The 21,702-nt window shown below is 39.4% G+C and overlaps 2 protein-coding genes across 2 annotated transcripts in view; one reads left to right on the top strand and one right to left on the bottom strand.

Annotated features, from left to right (window-relative positions):
* The first annotated feature begins 241 nt into the window (after positions 1–241).
* On the top strand, positions 242–8,991 carry LOC132099892 (uncharacterized). Its single transcript, XM_059505785.1, has 9 exons — positions 242–428; positions 793–840; positions 3,985–4,243; positions 4,748–4,893; positions 6,488–6,767; positions 6,869–7,008; positions 8,446–8,537; positions 8,615–8,711; positions 8,846–8,991. Exons 1-9 carry the CDS (start codon positions 365–367, stop codon positions 8,869–8,871), a joined length of 1,152 nt encoding a protein of 383 aa, XP_059361768.1. The 5' UTR covers positions 242–364; the 3' UTR covers positions 8,872–8,991.
* Positions 8,992–16,735: 7,744 nt separating this feature from the next.
* Positions 16,736–21,702, bottom strand: part of LOC132095743 (FACT complex subunit SPT16-like) — an 11,003-nt gene continuing 6,036 nt past the window's right edge. Inside the window, exons 8-20 of the mRNA XM_059500854.1 lie at positions 21,522–21,696; positions 21,286–21,439; positions 21,087–21,214; positions 20,208–20,470; positions 19,904–20,022; positions 19,590–19,828; positions 19,182–19,257; positions 18,938–19,107; positions 18,730–18,859; positions 17,721–17,847; positions 17,568–17,642; positions 17,231–17,427; positions 16,736–17,197 (exon numbers count right to left, since the gene is read on the bottom strand). Coding sequence (XP_059356837.1) covers positions 17,321–17,427; positions 17,568–17,642; positions 17,721–17,847; positions 18,730–18,859; positions 18,938–19,107; positions 19,182–19,257; positions 19,590–19,828; positions 19,904–20,022; positions 20,208–20,470; positions 21,087–21,214; positions 21,286–21,439; positions 21,522–21,696 — 1,763 coding nt within the window. The 3' untranslated portion in view covers positions 16,736–17,197; positions 17,231–17,320. The remainder of the gene's footprint in view (positions 17,198–17,230; positions 17,428–17,567; positions 17,643–17,720; positions 17,848–18,729; positions 18,860–18,937; positions 19,108–19,181; positions 19,258–19,589; positions 19,829–19,903; positions 20,023–20,207; positions 20,471–21,086; positions 21,215–21,285; positions 21,440–21,521; positions 21,697–21,702) is intronic.

Here is a 21,702-nt window from a genome sequence, read left to right as displayed (position 1 = left end):
GAATACTCTCTAAATACTGTAATGAGTGCTGTGTTATTTCAAAGGGGTCATTATAGGTCATTTTAAACTTAAATGTGGAAATTATGTAAATGATTTAAATAATGCATCTTCTGAGAGACTGACAGAAGTGGTATGTAAAGTTAAACTAATATGTCTCTCATTCTTCCCTCTCTCTCTCCAACTCTCTCTCCCTCTGTCTCTCTCTCTCCATCTTTCTCTCCATCTTTCTTTCCACCTCTCTCCATCTCTCTCCACCTCTCTCCATCTTTCTCTCCACCTCTTTCCATCTCTCTCTCTCTCTCTCTCTCTCTCTCTCTCTCTCTCTCAGTAATCATTCATTGAAACATCCCCAGTTGAAAGCAGAATGAATCAAGAAGCGCTTGTTATCAACATGAGGATTTTCTACAGGAGTCTGTCACTTTTACTGGGTAAGTGAAACTCACAAACAACTTCAGTGTGTCTACTATCTTATAGTGATTCCAACTTTTTTTTCTTCTACTACTGTGTACGTTTTATTTTGTTTTTATGTTACACTCTCAGAAAAAGTTTCAAAAGTTGTCACTGGAGCAGTACCCTTTCAAATGATCCACATTAGTACCTTATTTACACCAAATGGTCAATGCAAGTACCATAAAGGTATTAAAGGGACATTTTAGTACTTTTACAGTAGACATATTTGAATCTTTTGAAACGGGGCCACCCCAGTGACAGCTTTCATACCTATTTCTGAGAGTTTTCTCATAGTTTTAAAAGCACAAATCATTTAACAAAATGATTTCTCATTTCTTTTAGGGTTTTTCTCAGTTCAAATGAAGGTGAATGTAACAGATGGAGCAGAAGGTAAGATATCCCGAGTTAAACAGTATTATATATCTAATTGAATTCATTGTAGTCTAACCGTAAACACTTATTATCTTCATTCAAACATTATATTTTATCTATAGCAGACTTTATTTCATTTAGTGTTTTAATATTCTTTAACAAATGACTATAGATTTTTAATATCAGCCACTTCGGTTTAGAGTCATAGGTGTGTTTTAAACAATCTACCTATACTTTGATTAAATATTTGACTGTCTTAACCTACATGCGCTGATATTCGGGATGAGACATGTAAAACATCCAAAGTTAATTTGGTTTTACGTCCATTTAGGGTTTATCTAAAATAAGTGAATTCAAATAATCGAGCTGCAGTTTTCACTAACATTTAGTTGATGTCCTCATGCCATTAAAGATGTAAATGACTTGTTCATGGGAACAGATTTGAAGAAATTGAGCAGTACATCACTGTCTCAGCAATGAATGCTCTGCAGTGAATGGGTACTGTCAAAATGAAATTCCCAAAAAGCTGAAAAAAACACTCCAGTCCATCAATTAACATCTTATGAAGTGAGAAGAATTTCCATTTGTTTGATGACATATTGTTATAAATGTAAAACACTCCACATCTAAACTCTGAACATCTCAATTGGATTTGTATAGTGCTTTTCACAATATGCATTATTTCAAAGCCACTTCACAGAAACTTGCAATATTAATGTTGATACCATATTATTACATGTTAAAATTCCAGTCAGAATAGAAATAAATAATTCTCACCGTAAACATAAGGTTCCCCCTTGCACCCTCCCCTTTTCTTCCTCCCAGGAGCCTGTGAGGAAAAAACAGTGGCGCAGAGGACCTCAGTGCCCAGAGACAAGTAAGCTCATGTCGGCCCTGCCCCATGAGCCCCACTCTCTTCACATAGAGATGCATTCCCCATCCTCTTCTCCAATCCAGAGCAGCATCTTTCCGTAGCTGCAAGCGATCTGGTCTTGTTTGGTGGAAGAAAGTGTGATGCACTTGATGGCAGCATGTTTTTAGTGGCTTCAGATGCAGAGGAGCTGTCGGGCTCAATCAATGAACCCGCCCCCTGCCGCCTACTGTGCACAGGGAGCCCAAGCCAGGCAAACTTTTTCTGAGAGTGTAACATAAAAACAAAATAAAACGTACACAGTAGTAAAAGAAAAAAAGTTGGAATCACTATTAGACACACTGAAGTTGTTTGTGAGTTTCACTTACCCAGTAAAAGTGACAGACTCCTGTACTTCCTGCGTGGTTCCCTCCTTGGTTCAAATCAAATCCTTTCCCAAGTGTGCACAGGGGACTGGTTCTTTTCTCTGGATCTAAAAGACACGTACTGTCACATCCAAATAGCCCCACATCACAGACGATTTTTGAGATTCACCTTCGAGGCAGTTGGATATCAATACATGGCTCTTCTATTCAGACTATATCTAGCACCTCCACTTTTCCACTCTTTGTATCGCTCTTTCTCCTCTGAGACAGATGGCAATCGCCTTTCTAAATTATCTCATTGACTGGCTTGTTTTATCCCAGTCGGAGGACAAGCTATTATCTCACAGATTCTTTCTCCTCAAACACTTTGAATGTATGGGGCTCATGACCAAATTTGCGAAGAGCACTCTGTCTCCCAGGCAACGGATATCGTTTCTGGGAGCAGTTTTCCACTCGGCCATCAAGCAGCTTGTTGCCTCTTTAAAAATAGTCTCTTGCCCAGTCAAGGCATTTCAGAAGATGCTAGGTCTTATGGTCTCCATGTATCCAGTACTAAAGTTGGGCTTGCTTCATATGCGACCCCTTCAGTACTGACTGAAACCGTTAGTTCTGTCCCACGCCTGGCATCGCAAACGCCTTCATATCAAGGTGGACCAGGCCTGTGTGGCAGTTCTGAAACCTTGGAAAGACTCTCATTGAAAGGAATGGGGTGTGACCCTGGGCATGGTCTGCAGAAGGAAGGCAGTTTTGACAGATGCTTCCAAAATGCAATGGCGAACTGGCTTTCAGCCTTTGGTCGAAAGAAGAAGGACGGCTACACATTGGCTAGTCTGATCGGACAGCACGACGATAGTGTGCTACATAAATCGCCAAAGAAGACTCTCCTTGAAGCGCCTCTTTACTCTGGTAGCGCATCACCTAAAATGGGCTCACCACAACTTGCATTCGTTGAGAGCGACATGTGCCAGGCAGGTTGAACCAAGGAGCAGTGTCCCTTCTGAATAGTGGATGCTCCACCCCCAAACAACTCAAATAATCTTGGAGAACTTTGGCAAGGCAAAGGTTGACCTCTTTGCCTCAAAAGAGGGGACGACCTGGTTTTTCGCCTTCTTGAAAGGGTCTAGGAGGCTTAACCCATATCGCCCCACCACAGTACCTACATGGGATCTGTCCATGGTGTGGAGGGCTCTAAGGAACCCTCACTTTGAGTTGCTACAATCCATTGACCTTCGTCCCCTGAAGTTCTACCCGAATCAGGCAACTTGAGCAACACTTTATATGATTTGATTGCCGCACCAGAGGGTTTCCGGTCAATAAGCAGAGACTTTCCAAATGAGTAGTTGACGCTATTGCACCAGCTTACTCCTATTTTGGCATAAACTGCCCCAATGGGAGTAAGAGCACATTTGACTAGAGACATGGCCTAATCTTGGGTTTGGTCTAGTTGTGTGTCCATTGCAGAAATCTGTGTGGCAGCTGGCTGGGCCTGACCGGCCACATTTGCCAGGTTCTATAATCTGGACATCCCAACCTTACAGGCCCAGATCCTTTCTGCTTAATGTGCTCAGTCTTGCCTCAGGGGAAAAAACAGTCTTAGGCTTGCCTACCTGCGCTCTTGGCCCTCACGGGAACATTACTGGAAGGTTTACTTATGGCTGGGCTGACCTCTGTGAGTTTGGGTTTTCAAGTTTGCGGGGTTTGTTGGGTTTCATCTCCAAGCTCGGCTGCCGAGCCTTTGGTTATTTTTATTTTTTATTTACTGCACAAACCAATGGCCATGCAGTTACACTGCATTATTGAAAAAGCTTCAGTCATCTGAGAAAAATATATTTTCACCATAGCGTCTTAACAGACGCAGTACTCTTTCCCATATCTTAGGGAACTGAGGTTTGTAAGAGAGTATGTTTTCTCTTGATCATATTCTAGTGAACATAGCAGCATGGGGCACAGTCAGTCAGTCAACATCACTTAAGAACTTGGATGGCCAATATGCTCTGGATGGGAAAAACTATACCTGTACTCATACTCTGACACAATCTGACCCATGGTGGATGCTGGATCTGCTGAAGACGTACAGCGTGAACAGAGTGACCATCACTAACAGATTTGACTGCTGCAACACCAGGATAAATGGGTCAGAGATTCGGATTGGAAACAACTCTTCAGATTTTTTCAGCAATCCAGTGTGAGTCTCTGTGATATATTTTCATATAGCCAACATAAAATCTGGCCAGTTGGTCAGTACATCACTTAAAATAATGTAAACCTGCAGTTAAGTAAGATGTCGATTCAGTAAATGATTAGTCTGATAGAATCAACACTTGTCTTTTTGAGCGATTCAATCACATGACTTATTTGTTTATGAATCTCACTACACTCAGACTCAAAACATGCTCATCTGCAATATGTCTATAGAACATTTCCTATCATATGTCAAATAGATGTTTAGAAGATGTCTTTATGATTTAGAATGTATGTAAAACTGTATAAATCTTAAAGACATCTATCAGATTTGTTTGTTCACAGCAGATGCTTTCCAGATGAAGTGATTATTTAACAGACATCTTGCAGACGTATGTGTGCCATATGGAAAGAGCGTTGTCAAATAAAGAAACAATAATATTGTATATAAAATACATTTAGGAATAATGAGCAAAAGAAAATGAATCACTCTTTCGTCTTTCTCCAGATGTGCTGTGGTTTCTACTATTCCAGCAGGAGCTACCTACAGCTACTCGTGTGATGGGATGGAGGGACGTTATGTTACTGTGAATATTCCTGGAACTTCAAAGATTCTTACTCTCTGTGAAGTGGGAGTCTATGTGATTTTTCCAGGTAGTTCAGAGCTACTTAACAACCTTGCAATTTTGACTTTTAAGCTATTCTCATTTCATAAAAGTGGTTTTTAATGTGTAGTTCTAGTCAATGTCCATAGTCTTCAGAAGTATACCCACACAGTGTTGAAAGCGAATGTCATTCTAAACTGGCCCAAATCCAAAAATACTACTGACCTTAATGTGTATCAGTCACTCCTCTCTTCCTTCTCTGCTAATGTCTTCACTGTTAAAAGGACATACTACCATAACAAAATTAACAATTCGTCTAACTCTTGGATGCTTTTTAAAACATTTTCTTTGCTTCTTTGTCCTTCTCCTCCCCCTACTGCATCAACTCTAATAACTGACGACTTAACCACGTTTTACATTAATAAAATTAAAAACATCATTGCACAATTTTCCACACCACAATCTTTCAAACACATCTCACCAGCAAACATACTCTCATTCAAATCCTTCTCTAACTCATCCTTTCTAATCATCCTTCTACTTGTCCACTTGATCCTATTCCATCTCATCTCCTTCAAGCCATTTCTCCTGCAGTTGTACCTGCACTCACTCATATCCTCAACACATTCCTCCACACTGGTGTTTTTCCCTCATCATTTAGACAGGCTCGTATACCTCCACCACTTAAGAAACCTACACTCTGAATGGACCATCACCTTCTACTCAACCTTGCCAAGACAGAACTGTTTGTGATTCCAGCAAACTCATCGTTTCATCACAATTTCACCATCAAGTTAGGCACATCAATCATAACTCCTTCAAAAACAGCTAGAAGCCTTGGAGTTATGATTGATGATCAACTGACTTTCTAAGACCACATTGCTAAAACTGTCCGATCCTGCAGATTTGCTTTATTCAACATCAAGAAGATCAAGCCCTTTCTTTCAGAACATGCTGCACAACTCCTTGTTCAAGCTCTTGTTCTGTCCAGGCTGGACTATTGCAATGCCCTTTTGGCAGGTCTTCCATCCAGTTTCTATCAAACCTTTACAATTAATTCAGAACGCGGCAGCAATATTAATTTTTAACGAGCCAGACAGAATACATGTCACACCTCTGTTTATCAATTAGCACTGGCTTCCAATAGCTGCTCGCATAAAATTCAAGGCATTGATGTTTGCCTACAAAACTACCACTGGCTCTGCACCCATTTACCTAAATTTGTTACTTCAGACTTATGTGCCTCTAGAAGCTTGCGTTCTGCAAGTGAACGTCGCTTGATTGTGCCATCCCAAAGAAGCACAAAGTCACTTTTACGGACTTTTAAATTAAATGTTCCCTCCTGGTAGGATGACCTCCCTAACTCTATCCGGACAGCTGAGTCCTTAGCCATCTTCAAGAATCGGCTTAAAACACATCTCTTCCATCTTTATTTGACCCTCTAACTTTAACACTCACTATTCTAATTCTATTCTTTAAAAGAAAATCTAACTGCCTTTCTAATCTTTTTGTATTCTATTCTATTTTCTTTTCATTTATTATGCAATTGTGTGTGTGTGTGTGTGTGTATATATATATATATATATATTACAATATTACATTTTCTGACTAAAACTATTTCTTGACATTGTGATATCTTCCAGATAATTTGGCAGCTGGAAGAAATGTCACACAGTCATCAACTTATGGCCTCTGGTCTGCTGAACATGCCATTGATTTCAATCCAGGATTAACAAAATCATGGTCAGCATGTTCCTCAACCAATGTTCAAACTAACCCCTGGTGGAGGGTGGATCTGAGTTCTGTGTACAGAGTAAGTAGCGTCGTAATCACAAACAGACCAGAATGCTGTCCTGAACAAATAAACGGAGCGGAGATTCGCATCGGAAACTCTTTGGAGAACAACGGCAACAACAATCCCATGTGAGATCCTCTTTCAGTGGCTTAATATCCATAAAAATCCCTGAAAACACACATAAAGAAAGACTAGAAGTCTAAATTATGTTTTCTCTGATTCTCTTTAGATGCGCTGTGATTTCTAGCATTCCAGCTGGTGTTTCCTCCACCTACATTTGTAACAATATGGAGGGTCGATACGTGAATCTGATCATTTCTGGAGATTCAAGGTTTCTTACTCTGTGTGAGGTGGAGGTCTATGGAGAAGGTGTGATCAAACACAGAAAATAAAGCTATAAATGAATGAAATGACTTATTTTGGGCTGTTGATTCCAAAACTAGTGTCTGTTTTGCTTGAACTTCTCACAAGATATGATGCTTTTTGTAGCATTTTTGCTTTTGAGAACCATTTACAAGGTGAAGAAGTCTTGTATTCTGTCTTAATCAGCAGAAAAACAGCACAAACACATGACTCATGTCTGAATCTGAGCCACATTGCAACCATTTGTTCAATTTTCAACTCATTTTCACAGTATGTGACATTATTTTATACCTAATCCTGATTTCAATTATGGCCAGCAACAGAAGAAAATGCAAACATGATCCAGATTTTTTCTGCTATATCTGTAACATGCAATTATTTATTCACTTACAGTATATATCTGTTTATAAAAGGCAAATGGTTTTCAGACTAAGTTTAATAATAAATCTTAAATACTCATTTTTGTCACAAAAACCAAAACTTTGACATTTGACTGCTTTTGTTATTTTGATAAGTGCATTAAAGCTGATACACAAGTATAATTTGAATTTAAATCCTCATCATTTGATAAAAAAACGTGATGGAAGTTTTTGTTTATATTTTTAAACTCACCATAATCAAATCATTTGCAAATCAGTTGAACTCCAAGATGCAGGGATGTAATTGATTAATTGTTTTTAAAATGCAACATTTCTAAGGTTTCATGCTCTTCACTACATATAAAGAATTTGTGTTCAACACTAAACCATATCTCCTACAGCATCCGTAAGGTGACTTGTTCGGTATACTAGGTTTTGTTGTCGCCACGACATAACTTGTGGGAACGTGATAATATGTTGTGGCCACAAGATATTAATTTGTGGGAACGTCATATGTATACTTCTCATGTTGAGTGAACGACATGTTTTTCTCGTGGCCACGAGTTTAATGTGTAAAAAAACCTGCGTGACCATAACAACCCAGGATTATCAGAGATGGATTCATTAATATTTTATCTTGAATTAAGTAATTATTATTCGACATATTATCACGTTCCCACAAGTTATTATGTAGTGGCCACGACAAAACTAAGTAGGTAAACCGAACAAGTCACCTTACGGGCACCGTTAATATCCATCCTTACTGGAAGTGAAACTGTATTTAATATCCTCTGGGTCATATTTTGTTTTACTTTTGTTCATGATTTTTGAGGATCTCTATATGATCTCTTCACATTGCACCCATTAATCAATCTTAAATGACAGATGCATTTGCACTAAATTCTGTAGATTATTGTAGACAATGTCAAATGTTATTTGATTTAATAAAACAAAGGATGCAATGATAAGATCATATATTTTGGTATTCTAAAGATGCATTATTTTATCAGTTGCATTTTATTATTTGCACTTAGCATTTGCTGTTCCCTTCTGTCTGTGTGTTCACTCTAGTGTGCTCTTTTAGGCCCTTTATTGAAGAAAACGTTGGTGAAGATAAAATTGAAGTCCAGTTCGAGTCTGTCTGAACCTGAAATGAGAGCCCAGCTCCTGTCACAGGTGAGAAACAAAGAAATTGGAAATCACATCACATCACATCACACTGAGAGCACTTTTAAGAGATCTGCTCATTTCAGCTCCAGTCTGTTTTGGAGGAACGAGGGTTTTCTGACGTGACGCTGCAATGGACTCAACCGCCAGAACAGGAAGTGATGCGGAAGGAAGCTGCACCAGGTGAGTGTGTTCATACAAACACTGGAAAACTGAAAAGTAATGTTGATTTTGAACTAAAAATATTTAAATGAATATGTATAGATTACAAATGAAATGGAAAAGTATGTCTATATAATTAATCCTTTTATTTACAGCTCAGTGTGCTCGAAGAAAGAGATGATGGGGAAAACTCTCCTCGAATCACCTTCTTCCTCTTTCATTTACAATGTCAATTTGAAACCGTTTGTGTATTCGTGATGGTGATTTTAGAGAAAACTTTTTCATTAGATTGGGACAAGAGACTTTTAAAAATACTTTTATATTGAAAGAGACTGAAACAATGATTTGTTTCAGGATTGTAAACAAGGAAATTGTCTTTACTTTTAAGAACACCTTGTAAGACGCAGTTAACAAATTCAGTGAGCAGTGCTGTCATTAAAATCATCCTTAACAGATTAAAGGACAGTACAATAAAGAAATGGCTTTCCTTAATGCACAATTTAAACTAATGTTTTATTGTGAAGATGAGATTGAGCTAAAGAATGAATGCTGTATCTAGGGTTGCTAACTTAAAGGAAAAATATGGGACAATTGCGTATAAAGCCTATAACTATATTATTTTTTTGGGTCATTTTGTGTTTCAAGAATAAGGTCCAAGGTTAAGAACATTTTAGTTACTTCAATGTAAGAAGTTTTTTTTCTCCATTTTACAACATTACAATAGTGAAAGACGGCTTCCCTTATTGATCACATCTCATGTAGATTGCATATTTTAACAATAAACAAAACAATACAACGTCTGTGCTCCTGAGTGGTAGAAAAAAAAAAACATGGTGCAGGCATGACAGATACTTCCTATTGACATACAGGTGCTGGTCATATAATTAGAATATCAAAAAGTTGATATTTCACTAATTCCATTCAAAAAGTCAAACTTGTATATTATATTCATTCATTCCATCTTCCTTTTCACAATACCACATAGATTTTCTATGGGGTTAAGGTTATGCGAGTTTGCTGGGCAATTAAGAACAGGGATACCATGGTCCTTAAACCAGGTACTACCTGCACACAGTGCCAAATCCTGTTGGAAAATGAAATCTGCATCTCCATAATGTTGGTCAGCAGCAGGAAGCATTAACTGCTCTAAAACTTCCTGGTATACGGCTGCGTTGACCTTTGACCTCAGAAAACACAGTGGACCAACACCAGCAGATGACATGGCACCGCAAACCATCACTGACTGGGGAATGGATTGTGTGCCTCTCCTCTCTTCCTCCAGACTCTGGGACCCTGATATCCAAAATTCAAAATGTACTTTCATCAGAGCACATAACTGTGGTCCACTCAGCAGCAGTCCAGTCCTTTTTGAAGTGAGACGCTTCTGATGCTGTCTGTTGTTCAAGGAATGCGACAGCTGAAACCCATGTCTTGCATACGTCTGTGTGTAGTGGTTCTTGAAGCACTGACTCCAGCTGCAGTCCACTCTTTGTGAATCTCCCCCACATTTTTAAATGGGCTTTGTTTCACAATCCTCTCCAGGGTGCGGTTATCCCTATTGCTTGTACACTGTTTTCCACCACATCTTTTCCTTCCCTTCGCCTCTCTATTAATGTGCTTGGACACAGAGCTCTGTGAACAGCAAGCCTCTTTTGCAATGACCTTTTGTGTCTTGCCCTCCTTGTGCAAGGTGTCAGTGGTCGTCTTTCGGACAACTGTCAAGTCAGCAGTCTTCCCCATGATTGTGTAGCCTACAAAACTAGACTGAGAGACCATTTAAAGGCCTTTTGAGTTAATTAGCTGATTAGAGTGTGACATCAGGTGTCTTCAATATTGAACCTTTTCACAATATTCAAATTTTCTGAGATACTGAATTTGGTATTTTCCTTAGTTGTCAGCTATAATCATCAAAATTTAAAGAAATAAACATTTGAAATATGTCAGTCTGTGTGTACAACCCGAATTCCGGAAAAGTTGGGACGTTTTTTAAATTTTAATAAAATGAAAACTAAAGGAATTTCAAATCACATGAGCCAATATTTTATTCACAATAGAACATAGATAACGTAGCAAATGTTTAAACTGAGAAATTTTACACTTTTATCCACTTAATTAGCTCATTTAAAATTTAATGCCTGCTACAGGTCTCAAAAAAGTTGGCACGGGGGCAACAAATGGCTAAAAAAGCAAGCAGTTTTGAAAAGATTCAGCTGGGAGAACATCTAGTGAATAATTAAGTTAATTGATATCAGGTCTGTAACATGATTAGCTATAAAAGCTTTGTCTTAGAGAAGCAGAGTCTCTCAGAAGTAAAGATGGGCAGAGGCTCTCCAATCTGTGAAAGACTGCGTAAAAAAATTGTGGAAAACTTTAAAAACAATGTTCCTCAACGTCAAATTGCAAAGGCTTTGCAAATCTCATCATCTACAGTGCATAACATCATCAAAAGATTCAGAGAAACTGGAGAAATCTCTGTGCGTAAGGGACAAGGCCGGAGACCTTTATTGGATGCCCGTGGTCTTCGGGCTCTCAGACGACACTGCATCACTCATCGGCATGATTGTGTCAATGACATTACTAAATGGGCCCAGGAATACTTTCAGAAACCACTGTCGGTAAACACAATCCCCCGTGCCATCAGCAGATGCCAACTAAAGCTCTATCATGCAAAAGGGAAGCCATATGTGAACATGGTCCAGAAGCGCCGTCGTGTCCTGTGGGCCAAGGCTCATTTAAAATGGACTATTTCAAAGTGGAATAGTGTTTTATGGTCAGACGAGTCCAAATTTTGTTATCAGCGTTCAGTTCAAAAGCCAGCATCTCTGATGGTATGGGGGTGCATAAGTGCATACGGTATGGGCAGCTTGCATGTTTTGGAAGGCTCTGTGAATGCTGAAAGGTATATAAAGGTTTTAGAGCAACATATGCTTCCCTCCAAACAACGTCTATTTCAGGGAAGGCCTTGTTTATTTCAGCAGGACAATGCAAAACCACATACTGCAGCTATAACAACAGCATGGCTTCGTCGTAGAAGAGTCCGGGTGCTAACCTGGCCTGCCTGCAGTCCAGATCTTTCACCTATAGAGAACATTTGGCGCATCATTAAACGAAAAATACGTCAAAGACGACCACGAACTCTTCAGCAGCTGGAAATCTATATAAGGCAAGAATGGGACCAAATTCCAACAGCAAAACTCCAGCAACTCATAGCCTCAATGCCAAGACGTCTTCAAACTGTTTTGAAAAGAAAAGGAGATGCTACACCATGGTAAACATGTGAATAAAATATTGGCTCATGTGATTTGAAAGTCTTTTAGTTTTCATTTTATTAAAATTTAAAAAACGTCCCAACTTTTCCGGAATTCGGGTTGTAGATATGAAAGTCACACTTTAAATATGAAAGTCATGCTGAGTGACACAAAAAAGAGGGAAATTTGTGTCCATGAACACGAATCAATAAATTATATTTTATGACTATGTCATGAACAATAGGAAAGTCTTTCAGATTTGTTTCACAGACTCTCTGCAGGTTAATAGAAACAACAATCCCAGGCGAGGCACCTCAGCTGTTACGATGGTGGCTTAGATCAGTGGCCAGAGAGGATCTGGGTCTGGATTGGATTCAGAGGCCGAACCTGGTTCAGAACTTGGACTTAACTTGGCTCAGGACCAGAAATTTGGACTAGACTTAGTTCCGGAGTGGATTCTTTGAGTGGACTAACTTAGAATCAGAGACTTGAACTGGGCTTGGCTCCTGAACCGATTCTTGGACTGGACTTGGCTCAGAACAAGAAACTTGAACTCGGCTTGGCTCAAGAGTGAGAGTACAGCGTGCTGCCCAGACACACAACATAGCCACTGCCATAACTGGAAGCACTGCAGACAGAGAAACCGCCTCTATAACATCCACTTCTGAAGGCTTTGGAATACCAGCTGCTCTTACTGACCTCACTGGTGATGGCGACCTGCTACAGTCATTACATACAGTACACAACATGCTGCTGTGAGCATGTAAGAAATAGTGCTGTAACTGCCTATGTCGCCTATGCCACGGGCCGGCCCTGCGTTCAACATTTCGGAGATCATCTACTCTTTCCCTCTGGATAACCTCGGACCTACATTCTGTGTGAACAGGATTTCTGCTTATTGAATTTGATGTTCCACATTCTTCTTCTTTGAAAACATGAAGCTTTATTTTTAAAAACTGGATACTTGCAGTCTAACATTCAGAACAAAAAATCCGCTGTTTCAAAAAATACATGTGTATTAAAAAAAACTTACATTTTAAATGTTAAATATTCAAGTAAAAAAAAATGTCAAATTCAAGCTATGTGAAGTGCCACACATAACATTCAGTTTTGCTAAATGACAATTGTCAATAATTCAAATTTACACAATTCAAATAGTACTGTCATATTATAAGCTCCATAGCGCACTTGTTTGCAAAAGAGCATGAGTCTAACTTGAAAACGCCAAACCCTCTGCAGTCTGTGTTCTTCTGACACAGTAATATATTACTTATATTGTAGTAAGTAATGAATATGCTTTGGGCAAATGTATCAGAGTAAAAGTAAACAATTTTTTAATTAAGAAATGTAGTGGAGTAAATGTAAAAGTTGACTGAAATATAAAAACTCCAGTAAAGTACAGATACTCACAAAAATACTTGCGTACTATAACAATGTATTATTTCTTCGTTACAATACACCACTGGACAATAATGATGCAATTGCAAATTCAGCATCACGAGCTGTATTAAAACAAGAATGCATTCTGATTGGCTGTTAGCTCTGTAACAGGATTATTCATTATTAATAAAAGATTTATCTTAAAATAGGATTATAGTGGAAACTGATAAACTCTTCAATGTTTTGTAAAACAAAATTGTGTCAAATCAAAGATTCAGTTCTTACTATGCTAATATTACACAGTGGATCAATAAAATACTTTCTTTTGCCCATTTTTTCAAGTTGGTTGAGTATCATCACTCTTCCGGCTCTTCTGAAAGACATTTCCATCTGGTTGGACTTTCCATGACAGTTTTACATATTCTGTCAGTCCCTTCTGAATCTCGGTCTTCACCGTAGGATCATTCACATTTTGACTTGATTTGACCTCCATTTTATTGTATTTTAGAGAAATCAAATTCAATCTTTGATGATATACATGATACTTCTATATATCAACAAGACAGCAGTTTAATCAGAATTTTGCACTTTTAGGTCAATAAATCAGTGAGATGTGTACCAATACTCACCAGTGTAGCACATAGAAGGAAATTTACTTCCAGTCCGGTCAACACGTCTCTGTTATAAACCTGCTGTATGGCTCTCATCATCTCACCCCAATCCGTCTGGTCATAAATGGTGGCCAGATCAATGTAATTCTGTCAGCAGTGCGTTTGTGCAGCTGACCAGTTCATAGGTTTTGGCATAAAGTAAAACATACGAGTCTGTGAGAACGTCATGTGCATCAGAGCTGAAGATACAAGAAATGTAATTAGTTAAATGTCTATATTGTGCATGAAATACAGCTATATTGTTGGCATTTTGAACTGGGTTGAAATTAACTGAATCTTTAAAGATTTAGTGCTAATGGTAGACAGCGGTCTCTATTGCATCATCATTGATTAAAAACTATCAAAATGCTTCCTTGAGTAGTTAACTTAAAAAAAAAAAAGAGTAATGGGTCAATGCCATTTACATACTTTGCAAAAGATATAAAAATTCTGAGATGTCAGAATTGTGTCAGCTATTTCATATTTACCAACAAACATACTGCTATTACTGCCAACCAAACACTTCTGACTCCAGTTAAATTAGATTGATTATAGGTCAATGCACATTACCTATCAAAGAAAACTTTAGAGATCAGAAAGTCAAAAACTCCATGGATTTCCATGGAAGTCCAAATATAATGACTTCTTACCAGCGGTGTGCCTCAGGGTTCGGTGCACAGCCCGCTTCTCTTCTGGTTTTACACAACCTTACTGTGTGCGAGACAGACAAGATGCAGCTCTATCAATCTTCTCATCCTCACAACCTCCTGTCAGCTCTCGCGTCAGAAGAACAGGCTGATATCTCGACCTGGATGAACAAACGCCACCTTCAGCTGAAATCTGTGAAGACATAAAAATTCTAAAAAAAAAAAAAATCTAAAAATGTGTAAAATTACAATATATCTGAATATATAAACCCCCAACAAGTAAATAAATCTTTAACAAAGTCAATTAATAACCATACATTTAAATATATGTACACACCAAAAAAAATATGTAAACCAACCTATACCAACTTCACTTTATTTGGTATTGTTCTGGTCTAAAAGTACAGGTTAGTTTAACAAACCCCCCAAAAAGTGAATGAAAAAAAGAAATAATGATATTAAGTAAATGTTCATGTTTTGCTCATTTGTAAGTTGCTTTGAATAAACCATCAATGTAAATGTAGTGAATACCACAGGCACACCAGTGTCTGTCTTTAATGATCCTCACTCATCCTGGTCATTTCCAAACTGCTTTTTTTTAAAGAAATTTTGATGGAGTTGGTCCTCAGCTCACTGGAGACATTATTTTAGTTATAAACACAAATTAACTGCAGAGGTTTAGTGCACAGAGATGCTTTGCTGAAACCTCAAGAATATGGAAATTAAGGTGCTTATAAAAGCTGCACAACAGCACAAAAAACATCCGTCTTCATTACAAACAGCCATCATGTGGTCAGACGGTCTAAAGAATTAGTCTGACCAGCTAGCAGGTAAAAATCATTTAGTCTTTATTTCACTTCTCAAATTAGACCAGTTTAAGTTTTCATGCAATGTTAAAAAAAGGGGTAAATTTATAGTAGTTCAAAAACCCAACAATTCAAGAAAAATGCATCGTGACATTGTATTTTGTTTGGTTTTTAATGTAAAGATGTGCTCATCAGATCCTCCACATGTCAGTTATACTGTGCTTGAACAGTTAGGTTTTTAACTCAGAATTTAACTCGTTTCAGCATAACTGATGGAGGTGATCGAGCTCAGCTCAGCTGCTGTGGGTAAACTATACGCAGTCATGCAGACAGAGCTGGTTTGAATGTTGAGAGAGCGTGACACGACGAGCTGCATCTGAAACAGTCACGTACACAAACATACAGTATATCAGCACAGAAATCAACAGACATTCCTCAAGAAGTTTCCATGTCAGGTTCAAACCAATGCACCCAAGTAAGCCGACCTCTTACTCACTTCAAGGGACAGTTCAACCAGATAAACGGTGTCATCTTTTACTCACCCTCATGCTGTTACCAAACCAATATGAGCTTCTTTCAGCTGTTGAACACCAAAGAGGATATTTTAAAGAATATTGGTCTCTAAACAGTATTTATTTATTTTTATTTTTTTACATTTTATGGAAGTCAATGGCTACAGTCAATTTTTGATGTCCAACATTCTTTAAAAAGAAAAAGGTTTCTTTGTGAAAGTAAACGTACTTGTATAAAACCCAAGCAGCTCCCTTCTATTCTCCAGATTACTGCAGTTATTGGGCTGTCTTAAGTACATTTATCATTTAAATTAAACATTTGGACCACCTAAAACAATGTCATTTTATGTGCTCTGTAATATATAAAAATGTAAATAAATACAACCATTACAAAAAAATATTACTTGGAAAAGTCTATTTATTTCAGTTAATGTTTACTTTTTCATTTCAGATAGTTTCCATTTCTCATTTACTATTGAAATACTAAAAAGTATATTGACAAAAAAAAAATTACTTCGTAAAATTACTAAAAAAAAATGAAAACAGAAAAATCTAAAAGTAACATCCAATTCAAAATGCTTACCAAAATCAAGTATACGAAACAGAATCGCTCAGGTTTGGAAGACGTGGAGAACAGAAGAAATCAAACTGAATTTGAACATGAATTTAAGTGCGTCTCCTCGTTACAGAAGAGCAGAGGTTAATCTCCACATCCAGTCAAACACAAACACCATCGTTCACTTCACACGCTTCTGACCAAACCTCGACCTGGACAACAGAGCTAAAATAAGAAGCAAACAGGTTTTACATTTCACTTAACTTTTATTTAAAAAAGAAAAAAAGAAAACAAAAGCATTTTTGATTGAACAATACAAGACTACCAATCCAGAAGGAGCAAAAAATAACTAAATGGAACAAAGTGTGTTTATGTTTACAATGTGTGTGTGTGTGTGTGTGTGTGTGTGTTCATATCCCCTCGTATTAGAAAAACAGAAAACACAAAGTGAATCATTAAGTACTAACGTAAAACGCGTCGCAGTCAAAAGCGTGTGTCTATTCATAAACGAACAGGAGCGGCGCGAGAGACAGAGACGAGCCGGAAGAGTGGAGTAAGGAGCGTCACGTAACGCTCATAAAACAACACCACGTCACACACACACACACCTGAGAGAGGCCATTCAACCCAACACAGGGGAATCCAAAGCAAACGCAGACGAGTGAGGGCTCCGTCCATCCGCTGAGATGAAAACCACTATTCTACACACTTCAGCCCTGGCCGACGCTATTTACACCAAACACAGAGCGCGTGTGTGTGTGTGTGTGTGTGTGTGTGTCAGAGAGGACTGTGGGAGACTGATTTGGCAGTGTGTGTGCGCGTGTGTGTTTTCTAATGTCTTCTCTTCTTCTTGCTGCTTGGAGGCGGAGCCGACGAACGGCCTTTCCTCTTCCTGTTTGAGGTCTCCTCCGTATCCTCATACTGACTCTCACGATCAGCTGACGAGGAAATAAAAGATCAATCATTGCACTGCTGAAGTTTTAGTTAAAATACAGTACAAAGATTATTAACAGGAAGTGTCATTGTGTCGGAGGGAAACATCAGCAGCTGTGATGAAGATCTTTGGTCTCTCTCTCACCTTTCCTGGCTTCCTCCTCCAGTTCATCCCAGTCTTTGCCGCTCTCCTCCTCGCTGCCCAGAGACGCGCTGTAATCTGTGATCAGAGATCAGACATCAACACCCTCCACATCTTCTCAGAGAAACTCAAGTCCCAATCACAGAGGCTGCTTACCCGAGTCCTCTGTCTCGGAGGAGTAATCTTCATCACTGTCCTCCCCTTCCTCCTCCTCCTCATCAGCCGAGGGGTTAAACGTCTCGTCCTCCATCTCTGACTCCGAGTCTTCCTCCCCGCCGCTTCCCTGAGACACAGAAACACCACCGTAACATCCCAATAATCCTGATCGGGTCACGATGTGAGGACTAGATTAAACCCATGCAATCTGCCTTCAGACGCTTGCTCTCCAGAAAGAAACACAGAAAACTAAAAATACGAAAAATGTAACTTGAAATAAAATATATTAAAGTAACCTATTTTATTTCATCTAAATATTAAATAATAATAATGATAATAATATACTGTTTAAAAGATAATCATAATTGCTATTATTGTTAAGGATTTTTATTGTTTTCAAACAGCTAAATACATTTCAAATAAAGTTTTTTATTTTTTATAAAAAGATAAAAGAAACACGAAACACATTTGCTGTCAAATGCTCAGTCAGCAGGGTTATCATTGCTATATACACAAAATAAAATAAAATAAAACGATAAAATAAAATAAAAAACCTATTGCTTTAAATTGAAAAAGTCAACATTAACACTTCTTTTTTCTTAGTTTAAGCTAGTTGCCAAAGTAACATTTAGCATTTTCATTTAGAAAAAGAAAAAAACAGACGTTAAAATTTCATAAAATAAAAAAAACTACTTTAAAACTAAAGCAAAAAATATATAAACATAAAACCCCTGATATAAACAAGAATATATTGCCTAGTTTCAACACTCATTTAAAGTTGATATACTAAAAAATAAAAAATAAACACTAAAATAAGCACACAAAAATATATATATATATATAAAAAAATTAACTGCTACAAATGAAAAAAAAAAAACAAATTAAAAATTTAAACAATAATATGAACAAAAACGACAAGTCATCAGCGATACTAAAACAACACGAAGCCCAACAGGTTTGAAAACAGATTTCCAATAGGAGTTAAAACTACCCAGGTCAGATCGGTTACCTCACTCTCCGGATCGAGGAAGGACCAGCCGCCCTGCTCGAAAAAGCCCTCGGGATCGTCCACAATGGTCTTCATGATCTTGGTCCAGTTCAGAGACTGGACGCCCTCCGTGTATTTGATATCACAGGAGCTGCACACAGACACAACACGTTCACACACACTGCACACGACTCGGACGAGAGCGGAGCGGGCGGCACGAGAGCCTTACTTCAGCCACTCTTTGATGGGGTCCAGAGAGTTGACGGGCACGGCGTTGATCATCGTCACCTTCTTGTTGTAGTCTTTATAAACGATGACCACGTCGAAGTTCTTCAGGTGGAACTGGACTCGCTCGAAATGAACCAACTCCACCTCGTCGAGCGTCACCACGAACGGAGGCTGTGCGACAGAAGCGGGCGTAAAGACGGGTGTTTGAGGCGCGGTATCATTCATGAAGTCGTGGAGACACTCACCCACTCCGTGACGTTACTGAGAGCGCTGGACGTGGGCTGCAGCAGACAGGTGCTCCTGTAGGGGGCGCCCTGGAACCTGAACACACCAGTGACGTCACACGATGAAGAAACTACGGTTTACAGAGCGCTCAAACCAGACCAACTATTGGGTCTCACTCACTAGTAATGGCGCACACATGATGAATCAGTAAATTAGGTTAGCATTTAGCATAAAACATCATACGAGGGTTTTTTTTTTTTAACCCTTCAATATTCTCCCTGATAAACTTTGCATTTACTTGTGAAACATTTGCATTCCCTCTCAAAAGTTAAGCATTTCTCCAAGAAAAGTAGTGATTTATATAAAAATGGGAACATTCATGTATGTTTGCAGCAGTTAATGTGATGGAGAGGACTGAATCCACTCACCCGAGATCTCTGAAAGGAACCTCAAACTCCAGCTCCTCTTTGGTGAGCGACTCCACCTTCTCGATGAAGTTCTTGAAGGCAGATTTGAGTTTGTGTCGCATCTCTCGCTCCATCTGTTCGGCGTAGAGGTCGTCTCGGTCGTGCATGTGCTGGTGTTTGCCCAGGTCTGTGGTGATCTCGCCCACCTCTGTGTAGAACTGCACGTCTGTGTGACGCTTCTTACCGAACATGATGGCGTTCTGCCACAGACACACAGAGAACAGTTAGATTCGGCCAGCGAGACACAGGACAGACGCGTGTAGTTTGTGGCACACCTTCAGATGGAAGTGCAGGACGATGATCATCTCTCCGTCGCACGGCTGGAATACGGCGTGTTTGATGTTGTTGTACAGGATGTCGACTTTATCGCCGCGCACCGACGTGAAACGGAAACCTGGAGAGAGACACATTCACAGCACAAGTCAAAAGATCAATCGTTATAGATCATGTGACGCTGAAGACTGGAGAAATGATGCTGAAAACAGGTTCACACCACAGAAATACATTCACACAGAACACAGATGTTTTAATGAGAGCATCGGTCCCATTAAAGGGCTCCTAAAGCAGCGCTGCTCTCACCGTTGGTGTGCGCCTCCAGCGAGCCCTGCATCCTCTTCTGAGCGATGTTGGGCCGGATGTAAAGGTCTTTGAGTTTGGGGTTGCTGCGGTTGAGGTTGATGACGAGCGAGTCCTGTTTCACGATGCCCTCCTTCTCCTTCTCCTCCGCCTCGCGGGTCTTGTATCGCTTCTGCACCTCCTTGATGATGCGGAAGGCGTTCTGCAGGTTTGTGGAGGGAACGGAGTGATCTCCGGGAGACTTCAGGTTCGACGCGCGGTACGTGCTGAAAACAACAGTGTTAGCACGCAACAAAACATTTAGTATAGCTCAAAAGAAGCACGGTTCACCCTACAGGTCTGAAAGAGACACAGCAGTCATTAAGTGTGAAACAACCATCTCATTTGGATGGGAAAACATTCACTTCAATGCCTTTCCTTAGAAGTTAATGTTTGTGTTCAACGGCTGTTTGTGTTTACAATTTAGCATCACGCCAGCTACCTGTTATATTTATGGTGAAAAGTAGAAAATAACTGAAATAGAAAAAATGTTAAGCTTATCTATCAGTTATATTTTATATACATTTTTTATTTCATTTTCATTCAAACTAAATTTCACTTGGCACTCTGCTAAAACAGATTATAATTTTTTTTTGAGTTACAAATACCAAATAAATGTTGAATTTAAAAAGCATCTACTTTAACTGAACATGTTTTTTTTTTTTTTATGCAAATTTTAAGATTTAATGCACATCTCCGCATTTTAATCCAGCAATTTTTTTATGCAACATCCCAAAATGTACATTAGAAACACACTTAAGGGACATCAGTCTCAGCCTGTGCTCACTGCCGTTTATTTATGACACACGAATCAAAGACTGAAGAGCATGCACCAAGGCTTACATCTCTTTGACAAACGTGGCCTCGGGGTTGGGGAAGATGTTTCCGTCGTGGCGTCCCAGCGAGCTGCCCGGCACGAAGAAGTTTATCCTCAGGTAGGTGTAGTCTCCTTCCACAGACATACTGATGTTCTGCAAACACAGGTGGAGTCTCAGAGCGGGGAGTGGAGCGCGCTCAGCGTGAGGGACGTGTGGTGCTTTACCTTGATGGTGGCGATGTGGAACGGCGTGGCGATGCCGAACACAGGCATGACCACCGTCTCGTACTTCTTATCGATGAAGATCTTCATGTCTCGGATGTCCTTCTCGCGGGGCATCTGCGAGACGTTCTTATACGACACGTTTGACTTCCGGGCTCTGAGGGGGAAGCATAGGAGCGTCAGGTCAAACTAGCGCCCGGCTTGAGCCGAGTGAGGAGCGAACACACCGGTCCTCGTACTTCTGTGTCTGCGTTCCTCCCTTCTGCTCCGTCAGGCGCCGCTTGGCCTCCTCGTTCACCTGATTGGCCAGTTCCTTCTGATGGGCCCGCCTCTTCTCCTCGGCAGTCATCTCGTTCTGACCAATGGGATGAGAGCGCATGAGAACGCACCAATGAAACGGGTGGACTATGGGCATTAGTG

Source organism: Carassius carassius, chromosome 2, assembly GCF_963082965.1.
Source record: "Carassius carassius chromosome 2, fCarCar2.1, whole genome shotgun sequence".
In the NCBI taxonomy this organism is placed as follows: Eukaryota; Metazoa; Chordata; class Actinopteri; order Cypriniformes; family Cyprinidae; genus Carassius; species Carassius carassius.
Note: the sequence above shows the minus strand (reverse complement) of the source record. Positions and strands in the feature narration are given on the sequence as shown.

Excerpts from the sequence above, each read along its gene's own strand:
- LOC132099892 (XM_059505785.1), top strand. The coding sequence starts at position 365 with ATGAATCAAGAAGCGCTTGTTATCAACATGAGGATTTTCTACAGGAGT. Across the intron at positions 429-792 it reads GAGTCTGTCACTTTTACTGG|GGTTTTTCTCAGTTCAAATG; the intron begins GTAAGTGAAACT and ends CATTTCTTTTAG. Across the intron at positions 8,712-8,845 it reads GCGGAAGGAAGCTGCACCAG|CTCAGTGTGCTCGAAGAAAG; the intron begins GTGAGTGTGTTC and ends TTTTATTTACAG.